We start from the raw sequence: 20,568 nt of genomic DNA, 5'->3' as shown, positions 1-20,568 counted from the left end.
GAAACCACCAGGACTCTTCCTAGAGCTGGCCGGCCATCTAAACTGAGCGATCAGGGGAGAAGGGCCTTAGTCAGGGAGGTGACCAAGAACCCGATGGTCACTCTGTCACAGCTCCAGAAGTCCTCTGTAGAGTGAGGAGAGCCTTCCAGAAAGACAACCATCTCTGCAGCAATCCACCAATCAGGCCTGTATGGTAGATTGGCCAAACGGAAGCCACTCCTTAGTAAAAGGCACATGGCAGCCCGCCTGGAGTTTGCCAAAAGGCACCTGAAGGACTCTCAGACCATGAGAAACAAAATTCTCTGGTCTGATGAGACAAAGATTGAACTCTTTGGTGTGAATGCCGGGCGTCACGTTTGGAGGAAACCAGGCACCGCTCATCACCAGGCCAATACCATCCCTACAGTGAAGTATGGTGGTGGCAGCATCATGCTGTGGGGGTGTTTTTCAGCGGCAGGAACTGGGAGACTAGTCAGGATAAAGGGAAAGATGACTGCAGCAATGTACAGAGACATCCTGGATGAAAACTTGCTCCACAGCGCTCTTGACCTTAGACTGGGGCGACAGTTCATCTTTCAGCAGGACAATGACCCTAAGCACACAGCCAAGATATCAAAGGAGTGGCATCAGGACAACTCTGTGAATGTCCCTGAGTGGCCTAGCCAGAGTCCAGACTTGAATCCGATTGAACATCTCTGGAGAGATCTTAAAATGGCTGTGCACCGATGCTTCCCATCCAACCTGATGGAGCTTCAGAGGTGCTGCAAAGAGGAATGGGTTGAAACTGGCCAAGGAAAGGTGTGCCAAGCTTGTGGCATCATATTCAAAAAGACTTGAGGCTGTAATTGCTGCCAAAGGTGCATCGACAAAGTATTGAGCAAAGGCTGTGAATGCTTATGTACATGTGATTTCTCAGTTTTTTATTTTTAATAAATTTGCAAAAACCTCAAGTAAACTTTTTTCACATTGTCATTATGGGGTGTTGTGTGTAGAATTCTGAGGAAAAAAATGAATTTAATCCATTTTGCAATAAGGCTGTAACATAACAAAATGTGGAAAAAGTGATGCGCTGTGAATACTTTCCGGATGCACTGTACAGGTGCTGGTCATAAAATTAGAATATCATGAGAAAGTTGATTTATTTCAGTAATTCCATTCAAAAAGTGAAACTTGTATATTAGATTCATTCATTACACACAGACTGATGTATTTCAAATGTTTATTTCTTTTAATGTTGATGATTATAACTGACAACTAATGAAAGTCCCAAATTCAGTATCTCGGAAAATTAGAATATCAATTAAGACCAATGCAAAAAAAGGAGTTTTAGAAATGTTGGCCAACTGAAAGGTATGAACATGAAAAGTATGAGCATGTACAGCACTCAATATTTAGTTGGGGCTCCTTTGGCCTGGATTACTGCAGCAATGCGGAGTGGCATGGAGTCGATCAGTCTGTGGCACTGCTCAGGTGTTATGAGAGCCCATGTTGCTCTGATAGTGGCCTTCAGCTCTTCTGAATTGTTAGGTCTGGCGTATTGCATATTCCTCTTCAAGGTCAGGCGAATTTGCTGGCCAATCAAGAACAGGGATACCATGGTCCTTAAACCAGGTACTGGTAGCTTTGGCACTGTGTGCAGGTGCCAGGTCCTGTTGGAAAATGAACTCTGCATCTCCATAAAGTTCGTCAGCAGCAGGAAGCATGAAGTGCTCTAAAACTTCCTGGTAGATGGCTGCGTTGACCTTGGACCTCAGAAAACACAATGGACCAACACCAGCAGATGACATGGCACCCCAAACCATCACTGACTGTGGAAACTTTACACTGGACCTCACGCAACGTGGATTCTGTGCCTCTCCTCTCTTCCTCCAGACTCTGGGACCTTGATTTCCAAAGGAAATGTAAAATTTACTTTCATCAGAGAACATAACTTTGGACCACTCAGCAACAGTCCAAAGGCGAGACGCTTCCGACGCTGTCTCTTGTTCAAGAGTGGCTTGACACAAGGAATGAGACAGCTGAAACCCATGTCTTGCATACGTCTGTGCGTGGTGGTTCTTGAAGCACTGACTCCAGCTGCAGTCCACTCTTTGTGAATCTCCCCCACATTTTTGAATGGGTTTTGTTTCACAATCCTCTCCAGGGTGCGGTTATCCCTATTGCTTGTACACTTTTTTCTACCACATCTTGTCCTTCCCTTCGCCTCTCTATTAATGTGCTTAGACACAGAGCTCTGTGAACAGCCAGCCTCTTTAGCAATGACCTTTTGTGTCTTGCCCTCCTTGTGTGTCAATGGTCGTCTTTTGGACAACTGTCAAGTCAGCAGTCTTCCCCGTGATTGTGTAGCCTACAGAACTAGACTGAGAGACCATTTAAAGGCTTTTGCAGGTGTTTTGAGTTAATTAGCTGATTAGAGTGTGGCACCAGGTGTCTTCAATATTGAACCTTTTCACAATATTCTAATTTTCTGAGATATTGAATTTGGGACTTTCATTAGTTGTCAGTTATAATCATCAACATTAAAAGAAATAAACATTTGAAATACATCAGTCTGTGTGTAATGAATGAATCTAATATACAAGTTTCACTTTTTGAATGGAATTACTGAAATAAAATCAACTTTGTCATGATATTCTAATTTTATGAGCAGCACCTGTATATCTCATAGCGCCGGAGAGAAGCGACGTGTTGTGTGCTGCTCCTCGCAGATTTTTCGTTTTTATGTCTGTATTTTTGTTATTGTCACCGTTTGTACTGCCTGTTCGCTGTTTTATTAAGTATGACTGTACAACATTGGTAAACATCGGAGCAACAAAAGGCACAAGTCACCTTATATAGGTGTATATTATATATATATATATATATATATATAGATAGATATATATATATATATTTCTTTTTGTGTTTGAAATGGAAATTACGTATGACCACACGATATGAAAATTACTTATGACCACAGAACATATTATAACACAGGAACTAATCACTTCATTTGTGGACGCCATTTTTATATCGTCTCTACGAATTGTTATTATGTGCGAGAGTTATTTTCCTGATATTGAAAAGAAGTAAACACAAACACGCCGATCTATCCCATAGAAGTGCGCCCTGCGTCACCCTCTCCCAGCCCTCCTCTCTGGAGTACAGCGCTGAGCCGTCCGCCGCCAGGCCCGTTCTGACAGTTTTATTTATTCGTCCACGTGACTGTTGCGGAAACTGCCACATTGTAACTTTTTTTTAGTTGGCAGTAGTTGATAGTAGAAGAGATGAGGAAAACAGCTTTGCGTCTTTCTACTTTTTACCTGTGCCGAGCTGTAAACAATGTGAAGACGAGACTGCCTTCAGCGGCAAGGGGTGGTGAGAACAAAATGGATGCTGGGAGGCGCTGAATGTCGGGCTTCTCCGCTGGGTCGAGAGCTTCGTAGTTTCTTGCAGCATCCTCTTTTCTCGCACTGTTTGTGACACTTCAAGTGCCCCGTCGGCTCCTGGGAGAGTGGAAATCTTTGCGAATGAGTGTAATTGGCGCCATCGAATGCAGGACTCTGTTTGTAAATTGCCCTGCACGACTACTTACTGTCCCTTAAGGTGAGTTCGGGTCACTAAAACCGTGCAGCATTCAAGGTTGCTTTTGTGATCAATTATTTTAAGAAGATGGAGAGTTTATATCTAAGAAGACGTACAGACCTCTTCATGTAAAGTGCTGGACTTGGGAATTGTTTGGACCTTCTGCCCGTTAAGCACGGAAGGGCAGCGTCCACATTTATTAGAATTATTTTTCTCTTAAATCACAGGCGCATAGTGCAAGGTTGTCAGGCAGAAATTTGTACGATCACATAGAAAATGTAATTTCTCAGTTGTACTCAGTGTTGCTTCTTTTTATATGATGTTCATACAGCACCAATAACTTTAGAAAACCCTCTGACAATACAGAGAGCTCCAAAATGTGGCATCTGGTAGAAACTGCTTGGAAGGAAAACCTGGAAAAGTGAGTTTGACACACCTGTGATAATATCTCAGGTAATAAAAGTGACCTTTGTGACTGAATACATTGAAGGTTTCCAAAAATAAGCTGTGGAATTAAATAAAAGTTTCCACTTTATGCTGATTTCTGTATCTGGCTAATCTAAAATTATTTATGTAAACAGACAGCCACACACATCAGTAAAAGAACACATGTCAACACACTGGTCATGAGAGGCTCATACAGAAGTCTTTTGTTCACATATATCAGATGAACCAGTAATGTCACAGTCAGCAGTCTACTGCCGAGAGCAAAATAAGAAAGATGTCTGGCATGCTTAGGAGACTTTATTGTATAATATAGACACTTTGTCTTCTGGGCCCTGAAGGAAGGTGGGGCATGCACCTCTCACTAAACACTGCACCCCTGGACATTCCACCAATGTAGCTGCAATTTCCGTCAGTACCATCTTAAGTTGGCATGGCTCTTTTCCTGATTGACATGCTTTCTTGTCAGCCATGCCACCACCATCTGTGTTAGAGACAATACAAAGGACTGGCCTGTGCTGTGTTTTTTCCCTGTCAGCAATGTTGCCCACCCACACCTCTGTACTTTTCTTTTCCGCCCCTGCTCTGAGAAGGACCCAAAACTCAATTTCAATAGGGCACATTATGCATATCATAGAATAAGCGCTTGATTGAGACCAAGATAAAAGTTCAAGGCACATGGGTTCACAAGCTTTTTCATGACGGACAGATAACTGTTAGCATATATATTAGACATATACACACACTGCAGATTGGTAGACTGATTATTTAAGTTGGAAAATATGATTACTATTCTTGGCAGCCAATTGAAAAAGGAGGCACCATCTGACATTTAGATTTATGTTTTCTAATTATGATTTTTATTGGGAAAAGAATAAAAATGGGTAGTTATCAAATAATGAGAAGTAACAAACAAAGTAACAAACTCAGAGGGTGAGCAGCTGGATGCAGAATTTACAGAAAAAATAGGTTATGGTCTGGTATCAGTGTTGAATTCACAGATTTTTAAAATGTATTTTAATTACTTAGAAACAATATTTAAAAATTAAATAAAAGTTGCATTTAACACTAAGCTAGTTTAATTATATGGACAATATTCAGTACAGGTTGACTACGATAAGTTTCAGTTTTCTCAAACAAGATTGAATGGAAACAATGTAAAGTTTTATTAAGTAAGGAATAGGAAAAGGAAAGTATTTGACCAAATTACCATTAGTTAGAAATTAATCAATATTTTATTAGTTAACTATAACATATTATATGCCATATTAAAAAATTGAGTGGTTCCTTTTAAGGCAATTTCTTTCTAATGAAAAAAATGTGATTTTGATATATAATCGGTTAGCATATTTCCAAATTAACAAAATGAGATAGTGTGCTACCAGTAAATGAACACTTGATTGGGCCCAGTTTTCATAGTTACTGAGGAGCGTGGCAGTACAGAATGACCTTTGAGCTGAATCACTGTATCTTCCAGGCAGGGTGTACCAGTTGGCATACTGTGAGAAGACACAAATGAAGGGTGGGCTGGTGGTCTCTTGATTGGCCTAGCTGAATCTATGAATTCTCCTAGAGGAACTGGACCAAGTTGTTAATGATTGATGGCTTGAGCTGTCTAGAATGTTAAGCTGTAATAAATGTTAGGTTTCTACCACAATCGAGGTATGATGAGCAAAGTGCATGTGAAGTGAACATGCTATTTATCTTAAAAAATAATTTTAATAAAGTGCCTCATGAGCAATGCTACCTGATGTTTCAACCCACACACGACAACATGAACCTTTATATTGTTTTGTTCTTCTTCATAATGGGATATTTTACTTTCATATTTGCAAATTTACTTTTGTTTAGAATGTATTATAAAGTACCTAATAATGGAATCAAAGAGGCCAAAATGTCTGGTGTGTTTAAGGTGTCCTGGCCATCTCGTGTTATGTAAAGTTCAACTTAACCATTTCAGAGGCCTACATGCGGTTTCAGGGTATGACAACAGTGATTCTTTGGTGTTTTGTTTTCCAGATCTCTTTGGAAAGCCTTGATGTCTCCAACTATGCTCACCAGCCTCTGTAGGTGCAGAGAGGAATCTGTTCTCATTGGCTGTATAACATCCTGGACCAGCATTAGCCCAGCACCAGCAAAACAATGAAGTTGTCTCAGAATATTACTGGCACACAGCTCCCTTCCGACCACCTCACGATGAAAAGGCCTGGGATCCCGGTTATTAACCAATTCCCATAACCCCCAAGCAGACACACGGTCCAGTCCCAACCTCCAGAAATTGCACCACATGGCTGCAGTGCTGTAACTTGAGCGCCTTCTTAATGCAGGTAATGTGCCTTATTGTGGACTCCAGAGCAACCACTTGTTCAATACATAGATAACCCAGCAGTACCCAAGTATTCTCCGAAGAGACACAATCTGTGTGTATGCAAACTTCCACATTCTTCTACTACATAAATCCAGATCAGCGTGAAAAGTAAGCGCCTGCTGCCCCACCCCAGCTCCTCCCAGAATTACGCCTCTTTGAATATGCAAAGCAATATAAATAGCCCTTAAGCTCAGTGTTCTGTGAAAAGATAATAGGAAAAGCATGGGGGAAAATAGAAGAATTTCAGTGAATACCAAGTGGAGGCAAGGAAAAACGTACTATTTATTGGTTTAAACAGTGATATAATCAACAAAAGGAAGTTGATCGAGTGACATATAGTGTTGGAGAAACTCGAAAGCTCAAGTTCACAAAGTCGCACAGTGCCTGAAATAAAAAAAGAAGTTGTCACTTATCAAAGTCGCCATGAAAAGTCGAGTTGTAGCCCACCGTCTGAGTGTCATATGAAAGCTTATTAGGGTACAGAGAAAAAAAAAAGGCACACAGTGGGAAAAAAGCACAAAATGTCAACTTTAATCTCAAAATTTCCACTTTAACCACGTAGTTTATTTTGTCATTAAAGCAGAACATCATAAACTTTATCTTAAAATCGTTTAATTTAGTAGTTTCTCAAATCCCATCATAACTAAAGTAGCACGTTAAATGCTTTGTTTTGTATTTGATCTTCTATGTGCTCTGTGTGTGTGAATCACTACATGCTTCTGGGCTTTCTCCGACAAGACACAGAATCCATTACATTTGTAATATTACAGCTCTCTGAATAATTAAAATACCGAGATGTATACGTGATATCTTTTTCATGATGATAGGAATGAAAGCATGTTATTAAACATGGGAACACGGTGGCACAGTGATTGTTCATGTCTCACGCAAGATGCTTGCTGCAGCATAATTTGCTGCATTTCATCTTAAAAATGATATCGTCATCATATGTAAGTACGCGCTTTATAAAGTGGCGCAGGTTGTGCGATATTATAACTGTAGTGCAAGTTTACAGTGAGGTAATTGTACTTATAGGTATGAACAGTTCTACAAGGAGCACTCCATGGACAGATTGAGTGCGTTTAAAGTTCTTGGAATGAAACTGTTTCTGAACCACGAGGTCCGTACAGGAAAGGCTCTGAAGCGTTTTGCTGTGGCTGAAGCAGCGAGTGCTTGATGCTGTATACCGATAATTCTCTTTCCAATCAGCTACTGCTGTGATTCTAAACTCAGATACAGTGATATAACTCTGAGTGGTGCAGTGAGAGTAATATGGAAAAAGATGATCTGCTGTGACAACCCTTAACAGGAGCAGCTGAAAGAAGAAAAGAAGGTGCAGTGAGAGTAACAACGCTAAAGCAGTTATGGTATATGGAATACTATGGCTATTCCCTGGACCATTATATTGTTACAGGTTAATTACAATCAATTACACTAATAAACAATATGCAGTTAGTTTCATTGTATTTATAAAGCCGTGTCAGGAATGTGGATCTAAGAAAGAAAGGGTAACCACACACGAACAGTAGCACTGCTTTGACGCTGGGTGCCGCCAGTATGGAAAACCGAGCAGAGAACTTGCGCACGCCAGGGTATGAGGTACCGTGGAAATGTGCGTGGCTTTACGCCAAGTTTAGGTTTTATACAGCGCGATTTGAGTGTGGAAATGTTCGTACGCAACATTTCTGTACGTACGCACTGTTTATACATGAGGCCCCAGAACTGTAAAGACTTGGACCTTTGTCCTTTTGCAAAGATATCGAGAGCACCACACACCCCTTTTCAGTGACCTCATGGCCCCCCCCCCCATGCTCTCTCAATCCATCTACTGACTTCACAGGAAGAGTCACCACAAAGTATATAATATACTGCTGCCTGAGAAAGGCAAACAGTATTGTTTAGTATATCTGGTTCTGCTGTAACTAGTACTCATATTGTATGTGGGAGGCAAAAGAGTAAGAATTTAATTGTACAATGATTCTTTTACAATAAATTTGAACTTCAATAATATTCAGCTGGGAAGGCTAACCAAAATAACACACAATAAGGGAAATATTTATAAAATTAGTCAAGTTCCTTTTTCTTGCAAGTAATAAAAAAAATAATAATAGTTGCTTGGGGAATGTTGTTCAAAAATGCAAATATGTTATCTATATGCAGATTTCTTCAGGTCTTATTCAGGGTCGGATTAAGACGAAATTGGGCCCGATGCTGCAGCGCAAAAATGGCCTATTTTTTCTCAGCATTGGTGCATGTGCATTTGACACTCACCGTACATGCACACTCAGACCGACCAAGGAGCCTTAATTGCTTGTGAAGCAACCAGCCAGCCTTTATTGAACATGAATAATAATAATGAATTTGCAGAGACATTGGGTCAAAGTGACTCAGTTCAGGCTCTTGAGGGTAAAAAGTTGTTCACGATTTAAATTTCATAATAGACCACAATCTTGTTGAGGATTTAAAAAATTCTAAACATCCATGCCGGGCCTGCGGGCCAACTTTTAGTTTTACCTTTACAGATAACCATTTAAATAGCCATCGATTTCTACTTTCAAGGTGAAAAATTTACTACGTGGCACTTACCGAACAATAATAAAGTAGTAAGAATCCCCAAGATATTGCAAAAAACGCAGCTAAATTACTAAGTAAACTGTTTAAAGTAAAATTGATAGCATTAATTTGAAATCTTCGGTTAACAATAAACACAACGACGTTATAGTTACGTCACAGCGCAAAGAACAATAGTAACTGTATAATAAGTAACGCTGTGTCTAGGCGTCCGAAAGTCAGACTCCAAATTTCATTCTAAGAATTATTTTGAGGTTAGATAGAGGTTAATATAGCAAAGAAAAACTGTTCAGCTACCGGAAAATTCTCGTCTGTTTTCATCTGGGCCTATTTAAGGAATGGGCCTAATGCTGCAGCATCAACAGCACCCACCTTAATCCGGCCATGGTCTTATTACCAGCCATATTACAATATAAGGGTGGTAGATTATCATGTAAGAGTGCAACTGAAAGGGCTACATTAGCTATCAAATATCTGCTGTACTATTATCACATTCTAAAGGAGTACTGGACCACTGGATTACTACAGTACTTTGTGACATCAGTTAGCTGGTGCACAAAACAGAGCATGGAGAAAGTGGTCCAAGATGTCTGCTCCATAACCCAGTTAAACAGATAAAATTTAATACGAGTCTGCACAAAAATTGTCCTGCTAAAAAAAAAAAAAAAAAAAGAAAGAAAAGGTGTAATTGTTCTACTACTATTCTGTGAAAAACTCTGTTTTGAAAAACAAATAGTTTATTTTTTTGAAAAATCAATTATATTTGTGTTATGGCTTTGTGATATGTCAAGCTCAGTGGCTGTAAATAATGCAAAAAACAGGCAGCTGCTTGGCTTGTCATGGACATTTGGACAAAAAATGTAAAAGAAATAGTTTTCATTCACCGGTTTTAGCGCCTCTATACAGATTAACACGGCAACGGTACAAAGTTGTGGCGTCGGTTTGAGCGCCGGGATATCTGAAGGGCTGCCTGGAGGCCTACAGGTGCTCCGAGAGCACGCCGTGGGGCTCAAACTTCCCGATGCCGAGGCACGCGACTGAGGCCGGTTTTCGAGCGCGCTCACAGTTTCTGACGGCCAAGTGCCGTAGCCACTGGAGGAGAAAGGGTAAAAGTGCAATATTTAAAGTCAGAGAAACCTTTTCTGAAGGATAGAAAGCTCAGATTTATAGTGGCCAGCAAAAGGGAATTCACACGTGTGGCAAAGCATAGAAGTGAAAACGTGAGAAAGTAAAACAGTACTCACTTAACAAAGGCTGAATGAGTAGCCCACAAATCACCAAGACAGACGGGTATGTGCGCGGGGGAGAGCAGGAAAATTTAAATACGGTGGACTGTACCGGAGCACGTGTTGAAGAAAGGTGCACGAACCGATGTGTCTATCAAAAGGGCTCGCGATATAAAACCAGGATCCGAACGCCAGAGTTAGTCTTTTGACCAGGTCTTCAGGCATTAATGTTGATCTGTGCAACTGATTTATTTAACTGAGTAGTGTAAACATGTTCTGTTCTTTATATATAAAGTAGGTGCTTAGTTTTTCGTCGTGATCCATTTTGTAGCTGGCCGAAGGAGGTGGAAGTCTTTTTGTCTTCACTTTTGAATTGGAAACCTCTGTAAGTATTATAACACCTGCACTGATTTTTCTTTTTGGAAGTGTCTTTGCATTGGACTTTGTAAATTTTTTTTTGCAAGACATTTCTTTGTAAAATAGTATGGTCACTGCTGCAATAAAACAGATTCCTATTTTTGAATAGTTTTTTTTAGTCTGAGTCTCTCTTACTGTATCCTCTAGCTGCTCGGTCTCCTCTACTGACACCCCAAGTTGGGAATAGTACAACAAGGTCCTTACCTTACCATGTCACACTGGGTCATGCTCAGAATATTATTTGAAGTATATTTTGAGCTGAAAAACAGCAGCCTTCCTTGTTTTTAATGTTAGTTGAGGTAGTAGCAACCCAAAATCAAATATTTGTTATACATTTTGTGCTCTCAATCAATCTTTTTCTCTTAATCCTTCAAAATAGCCATGGATTTGTTATTTAGAGAATTATAAAGATACATTTTTATTGTCCAGAAATGACAAAGTTGTTGTTTAAATGGCTGTTGCAGAAATATACATGGTTGTGTTGATCCATCCAGGTAAGCAGACAGTAAAAGAATACAAATCCTTTCTTTACTGGAAAAAAGCATGTGCCCCAGTTTTCTTGTCAAGACAAAGGCAGATAACTATGAGGAAGTAGTTGAAGAGCTTCTCTCTTCATGCCTACATTATCACTTGATTTTATTTTCCCCAATGAACACAAGAGTATTCTCTGATGAACATATAGTGGAAAGAAGAATGATATTATGTTAGCAGATATCTGTGGGTCAATCCACCATAAAACCACTTTGTCACTACCAAGTACCTAGTTTTTATTAGTAATAATAAAATTTAAAGTAATTATATCAATTATATTTTTCAAGTTTAAATAATTAACTTTAAGTACATATGTTTTTTTGTCTAAAATGTGTTTTTCTTACATTTTAAACCTTCATCACTCAAAAACTGGATGTGATAGAACAATTCAATCCAGATTTGAATTCAGCACCCTCAAATTTTTAAAGAACACCCACCATTTTTCTCAGGAGAGAAAAAAAGTTTTATTTTTTAAAATTTATTTATTTATTGCAAACCAATATAATTACTCTTGTAATTCTTTCATAATCTAAAAGTACATATAAAAACAATCCACTAGTGGAAAAATTGGAAATTATGTAGTGTCATGGCCCCCACTGCTTTAGGTCCCTGTTCAATTAATTAATTTGCAACCTCTTTGCGTTTCAAATACAATTATAATTGCAGACCCAAAGGACAGGTTTGTTTGAATTGCAATGCAGTAAAATATATGTAAACTTTTGGCAGAATAATCATTTTAAAAATACTTTTTCTGTTTGAGTTTGTGACTAAATTAGCGAGGTCGTGTGAGGCTGTTAAAATTGACCTTAAATAGGCCAACAAGCCACTATATAACAATAACCCTGTAATATGAGAACTACTGTGATATCAATTATAAATGTATATGTGGAGGCATTTGCAAGGAATAAGTTACATTTACTGAGATTAATCATGCATGCTGAAAATATAATTTTTTTAATGTTTTAAACAGTAATGACTGTATTTAATTAACAGTTTATAAACTAAGCTATACTTGAGTTGTCTTTTTTTTAATTTGTTGTAGGTGTTATCACATATCCATGATCAATGTGAAATTTTGGGTTTGGTCAATCAATTCTCTTATGTTTTGTTTATTTATCTCACCAAATGTACTTTGAATGTTTACCAGATAATTCTGGCTGGTATCTCTTTGTTAAATTACTTTCTCTAAAAATATTAATTTGTGCATAATCATTTAAGTACTAAAGTCTTCACCTACACTAGTAATAGTTGGCAAAGTAACCAACTGGAAAACAGAAACATTTTCATGAGACCTGGCAATTCAAACCAATAAGATCACCAATGCTATTCCCTTAATTTCCCCGCATTTTCATCAAGTGTGTTCTGCTACAGCTCAGGGAGGTGACCAATGAGCCAGGAAATGAAAATGTTAGCTAAAGGTATTCAAGGGTTCTAAATGGAGAAATCATACTATCTGTCGGCAAAACCAAAGGGAGAGTCAAAACAGTCCGAGTTTAAAAGAAGAGCCAGGTTTCTTTGTCAGTAAGACAGTTTGAGTAAGGTCTAGTCTTTTACAAAGAATCCACTATCTCAGATGATACTAATCCAGGGGCATGCCCAACATAACACTATTCCACTTCTTATACTCATAATAGCAAATTCCTTTAAACAAAATGATGTTGTCAAAAATTACAAAACAAATGAAAACAGCACAACTGGAAGGTAAAGGTATTGTAGTTAAAAGTTTTCTTTGCACCACTTAATACATAGTTGGAATTTTAATGCAGGATATAGTGATGCAGACTTAAGTGGCTTTAGGGAGCTCTTTGGAACTAATGAAACCCTGACCTAAAGTGTAATATTTCAAAGAATATTCTACAATTCTGATTTCAGAAGGAACATGAATAACTTACTTTAGGGCTGAAAAATTAATGGTAAAGATTTAATTTTTCATACAAGATTTTAGCCAGTAACAATAATATCCACAAAAGCACCACTGTCTCGGTCTGCCTTTCTCCAGCTTAGAGAAATTAAGGTGGTCTCTTGATATGTTTTTTAATATATGAAATGTAGAATAGGTGGTTATTTTTCAAATTAATAATGTAATTGTTTATCACTTTTTCATATTGTTCATTTACTGTTGTGCATTTATTTTTAAATACTATAAGCAAGGATCATGACTAAATCAAAAAGTATAAATATGCATTCTTAAATCTCTTTAGTGGCTTTCCATTAACTTTGGAATACATTTTTACATTAATGACTCTGCTTCTGTTTTCATACTTAAATTATGTTTCAGGACATCTTAATTTTCCATGATGATTTTTTTAGTGATGCAGCACCTTTAGAAAAAGGGACATGGAATGATCAAACTGTCGATATAATAGACCCCTCATCAATTTCAGTATTAAAATTAGTCCTGAAGAATCATTATTTTAGCATAGTGTTCTTTTCTGTATCTGCTGTTCATGCTATCTTTAATATCTTTATAAATGATTGTTATAGGCTGTTATTAAGTCTTTTTCATTTTGTTTCTTGTCTTACTGTTCTGTGGTGGAAATTGATGGTGTTTTCCTATCTTAATTTATGTGTTAATCTTGGAATGAGACCTTTCAGAAACAGAAAAACATTTGAATCACAAGTAAGTTAATTTTCATCATACTGAAGCATAAAATAACTAGCTATTCTCTAATAGTATTACCTTCAGGAGCTTTAACAGCCATTTTTCATGTGTTTTTTGATATCAATTGATCCATGACAAATTTGCGGAGAGCTTGGGGCATCAAGTGCAAGGCAGACACAAATGTGCACTCATCCATATTCTCTCACACTAGGATTATTTACAATCAGTACACATCAGTAATTGTAAATTGAATGTCTTTAAGATGTGAGTGAAAATCCATATTGAAAATGTATGCATGATTTACTCATATCATGTGAACTCCCAGATGTCTCATGCAAGTACATTGCACTTTCAATAAACCTACAGCAGTATTGTGGATTCTTAAGTAGTATATAATGTGTCTAAAGTAGATGTGTAGTTGTTTATTATGACAATAAAAACAAAAACACATGTACATGCATATTAAATACCATAATATAGTATTTTAAATCTGGTCATTTTGGAAATCAGGAATACTGCTTAAACAATAGTAAATGTTAATAACTATTGGTAGTTGTAATTTTATATTAAAATTATTTTTGAATTTCTCCAGCTAACTGCAGTCTTCAGTAAGGCTGTTGAATATACCAACATTTTTGTTCCCCAAGTGAAACATTTCAATAAAACTAATCTATACAAACATGAAAATGATAGTGTTATTTGAGAGGAAGTATAAAAAGGATTAAAAGCAACTTATTTTTCCCAAATTTTTCTCCACTGCAAAGAAATGAAAACATACTGTAGCAGGTGTTTCATTTACTTTCAGTCACTCACATTTTAAAAATGGCTGTATCATTCCTACTTACTGCAGCAAAGTGGTATTGTTTATTTTAGTGAGTAATATTAAAAAACTTGGCTTAAACATTATGAGTACAATATAGAATGTAACATTAATTCAGAAGGAAATGCACAAATTCGTCTTGCATACACAATGTATTTCCTTTTGTAAATTTAAACCTATCTAGAGAGAATGGCACACTTTTGTAATACTGTACCTTTTAAGGTGGTGCTGGTGGCTGCTGCTGAGGTGATGGCACAGGTGACTATGGACCAGGCTGATATAGCTGCTGTGGTTGTGAGAAATAAAGTTGTTGTGGAAGGTGACAAAGTGGTTGAGATATCTAGTGAATGAAAAACAAGAACACAAGCAAAAGAAACAAACAAACAAAAACAACTTAAAGATGAAAAATTAAAAAAAAAAACACACACACAAAGCACAAACAACATACTAAAGAAACAAATGCATAAATTGTGATAAATTGAACTGTATAACAGAATATACTGTTCTATACAAATTAAACAAACAAAAATAAAGAGAAAATTAAAACCCAGGTCATATAAATAACAAATGTCGGGAATGCATAGTTGTTGCAGACTCTAACCTCTCTCTCTCTCTCTTTTTTCTCCTAGGATGTGAAGCGGAAATGGAAGTGGAAGATGGCCAACTGTGAGCTGTTGCACATTGTCGATGAACTCCAGATGCAAGACAGATGCCACTTGTGGAACAGAAAGGTCACCTGCTAAAAGAGACCCCCTAAGATCAACATGACTCGACTCGATTTGGCTCGATAACATCAACCCTGCACTGTGCCACACGCACACTGGGCCATGTGAGTTTTACCCCCACGCCTACTCAAGACAACGATGGAATATGGCTGTTTCAGCAAGGCAAGCAGGGGCTCAAGTCCAGATCACCTCCATCATTTCAGGTAAGTGTCACCATCCATAACTGCTTTGACCCTCTCCGTTCCTCCACTGTGCTGGCAGACTTTGGTGATATACTTGTACTCAGTATTGCATGCCCTAAATGTAAAACTGTTTTTTCTTGTTTTCCTGGTGCATAAGCGTGAGATATTACAAAAAGAGCCTGGACAGTCATTGAGAAGCACATTGAGAAGCACTTTTGGACCATCGTACTCCATGCAGGTGTCAACAACATTTGATATTGATGAGTGCCTAAAGACAGACTTCGCAGCACTAATTCAAGACACGAAGGAAAGGTCCCAACTGTAAGAATAATCATTTCAGGTTCTTTGCCCTTGGCTAGAAGGTCGGATAAAGTCTACAGTCGAAGGCTGGCCTTGAACAACTGGATTAGAGGCTTCTGCAAGAGACAAAACATTGGTATCGTGGACAGCCGGGATCTCTTCTGGGAAAGACTGCGTTTCTTCAGACGAGATGGTCTGTATCCAAACAGATTCAGTGCCTGGGTCATCCCCGAAAATATCTCAAAGGTAATCTATCTTTCTTGACTACGTAATTTTAGTCCTAATGTTTCCTATAATGCTGTGTTAGGATGTGATAATTCTGTAGTGAGATCACCATTAGATGTGTACCGTATAAGCACTATAATAACCAACCATAGTCTAACTAAAAAACACTGACAAAGAGGAAAAAAAGAAAAACTTAATTAACTTTTCACTGATAGATGTGTGCTGTATTAGAACTATAACAACAGATTATAGATTAAATAAAAAATCCAGACAAAGCGACATAAACACAAATAATTTAATTACCATTTCAAGCTACTGTAACACTCCCATTCAGCTTTCCTCTCCCGAGACCTTAAAGTGGCTTTACTAAATATTACAGCGTTAACCAGCAAGTCTTTTTCCATTAATGATCTTGTTAGTGATAGGAAAATCGAGTTAAGTGAAACAATGTAGCTCAGCTCTGATGGTGCAGCAGTATTAATTGAAGCGGCACCTAAGAATTACAGCTTTGTTCATTCAGTTTGCCAAGGCAAAAAAGGTGGCGGTTTAGCAACTTCCATCCATTCATCCATTATCCAACCCGCTATATCCTAACTACAGGGTCACGGGGGTCTGCTGGAGCCAATCCCAGCCAACACAGGGCGCCAATGCCCCTAACCTGCACATCTTTGGACTGTGGGAGGAAACCGGAGTACCTGGAGGAAACCCATGCAGACACCGGGAGAACATGCAAACTCCACGCAGAGAGGACCCGGGAAGCGAACCTGGGTCTCCTAACTGCGAGGCAGCAGCGCTACCCACTGCGCCACCGTGCCACCCGTTTAGCAACTTGAGCCAAATAAAAAGCAAATATGCCAGTTTTGGTACTTTCGCATCTTTAGAGTATCCAGTTACCATGGTTATTCAAGGAGTGTTGAGGTCTCTTGTATTGACTGCTTGTAGACCTCCTATATATAATGCATCTTTTATTGAGGAGTTTTCAGACTTGGCATCTATAATAATAACTAAATACGACAGATTCTTAATTGTAGGCGATTTAAATTTTCACATGTATAACTGGTGTGAGCAAGAGAATTGATGAACTTACTGCAAGCCTTTGATCTGAGCCAGCACATTAGCCAGCAAACACAGAGGGAGGACTCTGGATTTAGTGATTTCAAAAGGATTAAAAATTGATGTGAGGCAAGTAGTCATTATTAGTATACCAGACCATTTTTGTACATAATTTGATACAGAAAATACTGGTAACTACAACTAATGAGAAACATATTGTTATAAAATATGAAACATATAAAATATGTTATTTTGATACATCTGAGGCTTCAGTGTAATTTTCTAAACAATCAGTCCGATTGTACTGCTTACCTCAATAATGCTAATGGTGTAACCAATAAGGTGGAAAATTGTAATGCTAACGTGAGAGCTGCAGCGGACATAGTGACCCCTGAAAAGACAGCTAAGAAATCCTCCAGCTATCGTACCTTGGAAGACCCAAATAGTGTCTTTATGATGTAAAGGGAACATGCTGGTAAGCTGAGACTAAATGAAGAAAAAATGAACTGATTGTCTAATATGAAATATTGAAGGCAAAAATAACTGAATATTAACAACGCAGTCCTCCTTAAGAGGCAATCTTATTTCTCTAAAATGATAAACGATAATGCTGATAATCCAAGAGTTTTATTCTTTTATACTTTTAAACACAGCTCATTTAAAGGAATGTCTCCTAAAAACTACTAGTGGAACTTGTGAGGCTTTTGGTATATTTTTTAAACACAAAATAAATGATATTAGAAATAATATAGTACATGACCCCAAAGATAATCCTGTTGAACCCCAGCATGCCCTTTTATGCAAATTAAATTCTTTCACTGGAATAGATCTACCCAAACTAAGTAGAATACTTTGTCAGCTGAAATCCTACACCTGTGTCCTTGACCCTGTAACAAAAGACTTTTTCAAAGAAGTCTCCAAAATGTGCTAATTGATAGTGTTCTTGACATAGTGAACTCATTAGAAAAGGGGGTCTTCCCTGACTGTCTAAAGACTGCAGTCATTAAACCCCTGCTGAAGAAAAATAATCTTGACTCCTCAGTCTTTGACAACTTTACACAAATTTCTAACTTGTCTTTCTTAAATAAAATTCTAGAATAAGCACTTATTTAGCAGTTAAATGAGTATTTGAATAAACATTCCATTCTTGCGAAGTTTCAGTCAGGTTTTATAACAAATCACAGTACAGAAACTACACTGGTTAAAGTAATAAATGATTTGTGGATTAAAGCATACAGAGGCCGTATACCTGTTATTGTTCTCTTAGACATGAGTGCAGCTTTTGACATCATAGATCACAGTATTCTTATAAATCATCTTCGACAGTGGGTGGGCCTCTCTGGCAGTATCTTAAATTGGTTTCAGGCATATTTAACAAGTACAAAGGTCTTTGTTAGTTGTGGTGATCATATTTTGGAGACTCATGATATTGCATATGGTGCACCACAAGAATCTATCTTGGTCTTCTGCATTTTTCAATCTACATGCTTCCTTTAGGTCAGATTATTTCAAAGCACAAGGTGAGCTACCACAGTTACGCAGATGACATATAGCTTTATTTATCTGTAGCCACTGATGACCCTGATGCTCTTGGCTCTCTGATCCAATGTCTTAGCAATATTTTCGATTGGATGAGCAGAAACTTTCTCAGATTTAAAAATAAAAAAGAAAGGTCTTAGTGACTAGAAAATATGTAAATAGCGAGGGTATTAGGAATAAACTTCATAGTCAGCAGGATCGAGGCCTAGAATGATAGTAGACTCGGCCAGCTTGGTGGATTTAGTCCAGCATCTCTCCGATCATGTGACTCAGCTACAGCTGTAACACACCAAGCTGCTGGATGCCATGCTGTAGTGAGAAGCCTTCGATGTGTACCAGGGAAGATGGGAACAAGGGCCCATACTGAATTTTGACCCAATGAGATCATGTGACAATGTGGAAACATACCTCCTGATTTCTGAGTCCACCTGACAACAGTGTCAACAGTGTGAGTGGGGACCCTTTTTGCAGTTTTTTTGACAGGTGAGGCACAGATGGCCCACTATGACCTGGAACAGCAGGCCACTGGATACTACTCCACCTTGAAGAGAGAGAGATACTGGCCCGCTATGGTCTCAGAGCAGCTTGCCATGATCAGCGCTGTAGGGACTGGAAATTTGACCCCTAATGCCCCAAGAGGGCTCAAGCTTTCATTCTGTGGGGCTGGATGGCCTACTGGTTCTGACTGGGAGAGAACACGGAGGAGCACATAGTAAAAATGGTAGCCTTGAATTTTTTGGTCCACACCCTCCCAGAATACCTTGTTGCCCTGTCAGAAGATAACCCTTGGAATACATGGAAGTGCTAGTTGAAATCTTGGAGTGCCACCACACTGCCAGCCAAACCAAACGTTCTGAGGAGCAATACTGCTCACACCCCAGTTGGACCTCAACAACAAGAACAACATTTATTTACACAGCACGTTTTCATTCAAATGATGTAGCTCAAAGTGCTTTACAAGATGAAGAAAGAAAAAAGAAAAAATATAAAAATAAAATTAGGCAATACTAATTAACAAAGAAAAAAGTATAGTTCGATGGCCAGGGAGGACAGAGAAAACAAAAAAATCTCCAGAGGGCTAGAGAAAATAACAAAATCTGAATGGGTTCCAAGGCCATGAGACTGCCCAGCCCCCACTAGGCATTCTACCTAACATAAATTATCTAAATCAGTCCTCATGGTTTTCAGGCTTCACGTGGAAGAATTACACGACGATGGTCATGTGGACCTCTGGCCTTCAATCGATCAATGTAGGGACTGCAAGGTGCTTTGATCAGGTGGTGGTGGTGCAAATTGCCACCACGGAAAACCGGAAAAAGAACAGCAGAGAAAGTAGGGGTTAGTAAGGATTTCGGAGCCATGAGAAAAAATGATAATTAAATTAATATACAGAATATCAGGGTTACACAAAATGAAGATACTGTATAAGAAAGCCATGTTAAAATAATGGTTTTTATCTTTTAAAATGCTTAACCGTATCAGCCTGGTGAATTTCTATCGGTAAGCTGTTCCAGATTTTAAGTGTATAATAGCAGAAAGCCACCTCACCATTTCTTTTAAGTTTTAGCTCTTGGAATTATAAGCAGACACTCATTTGAAGATCTAAGGTCATGATTTGGAGTGTAAGGTGAAAGGCATTCCGAAATATAGGATGGAGTAAGATTATTTAAGGCTTTGTAAATCATAAGCACTATTTTAAAGTCAATTCTAAATGGCACTGGTAACCAATGTAATGACATCAAAACTGGAGAGATGTGCTTGGATTTTCTTTTCCTAGTTAAGATTCTGGCAGCTGCATTCTGCACTAGTTGCAATTGATTGATGTCTTGTTTGGGTAGTGCTGAGATGAGTGCGTTACAATAATCTAGTTGACAAAAAACAAAAGCGTGGACTAATTTTTCAGCATCTTGCAAAGTTATAAGGGATCTAACTTTTGCTATATTCCTTAAGTGAAAAAATGCTGACCTAGTAATCTGATTAATATGTGATTTAATATTTAGT

General features: G+C 38.2%; 1 protein-coding gene across 1 annotated transcript in view; it reads right to left on the bottom strand.

Annotated features, from left to right (window-relative positions):
* The window catches only part of LOC114651156 (cell adhesion molecule 2-like), a 233,519-nt gene that overhangs the window by 36,214 nt on the left and 176,737 nt on the right, over positions 1–20,568 (bottom strand). The window contains exon 7 of the mRNA XM_051925750.1: positions 14,758–14,829. Coding sequence (XP_051781710.1) covers positions 14,758–14,829 — 72 coding nt within the window. The remainder of the gene's footprint in view (positions 1–14,757; positions 14,830–20,568) is intronic.

The sequence above is a fragment of the Erpetoichthys calabaricus genome, chromosome 4, assembly GCF_900747795.2.
Source record: "Erpetoichthys calabaricus chromosome 4, fErpCal1.3, whole genome shotgun sequence".
Lineage (NCBI taxonomy): Eukaryota > Metazoa > Chordata > Cladistia > Polypteriformes > Polypteridae > Erpetoichthys > Erpetoichthys calabaricus.
This window is presented reverse-complemented; position numbering and strand designations above follow the sequence as displayed.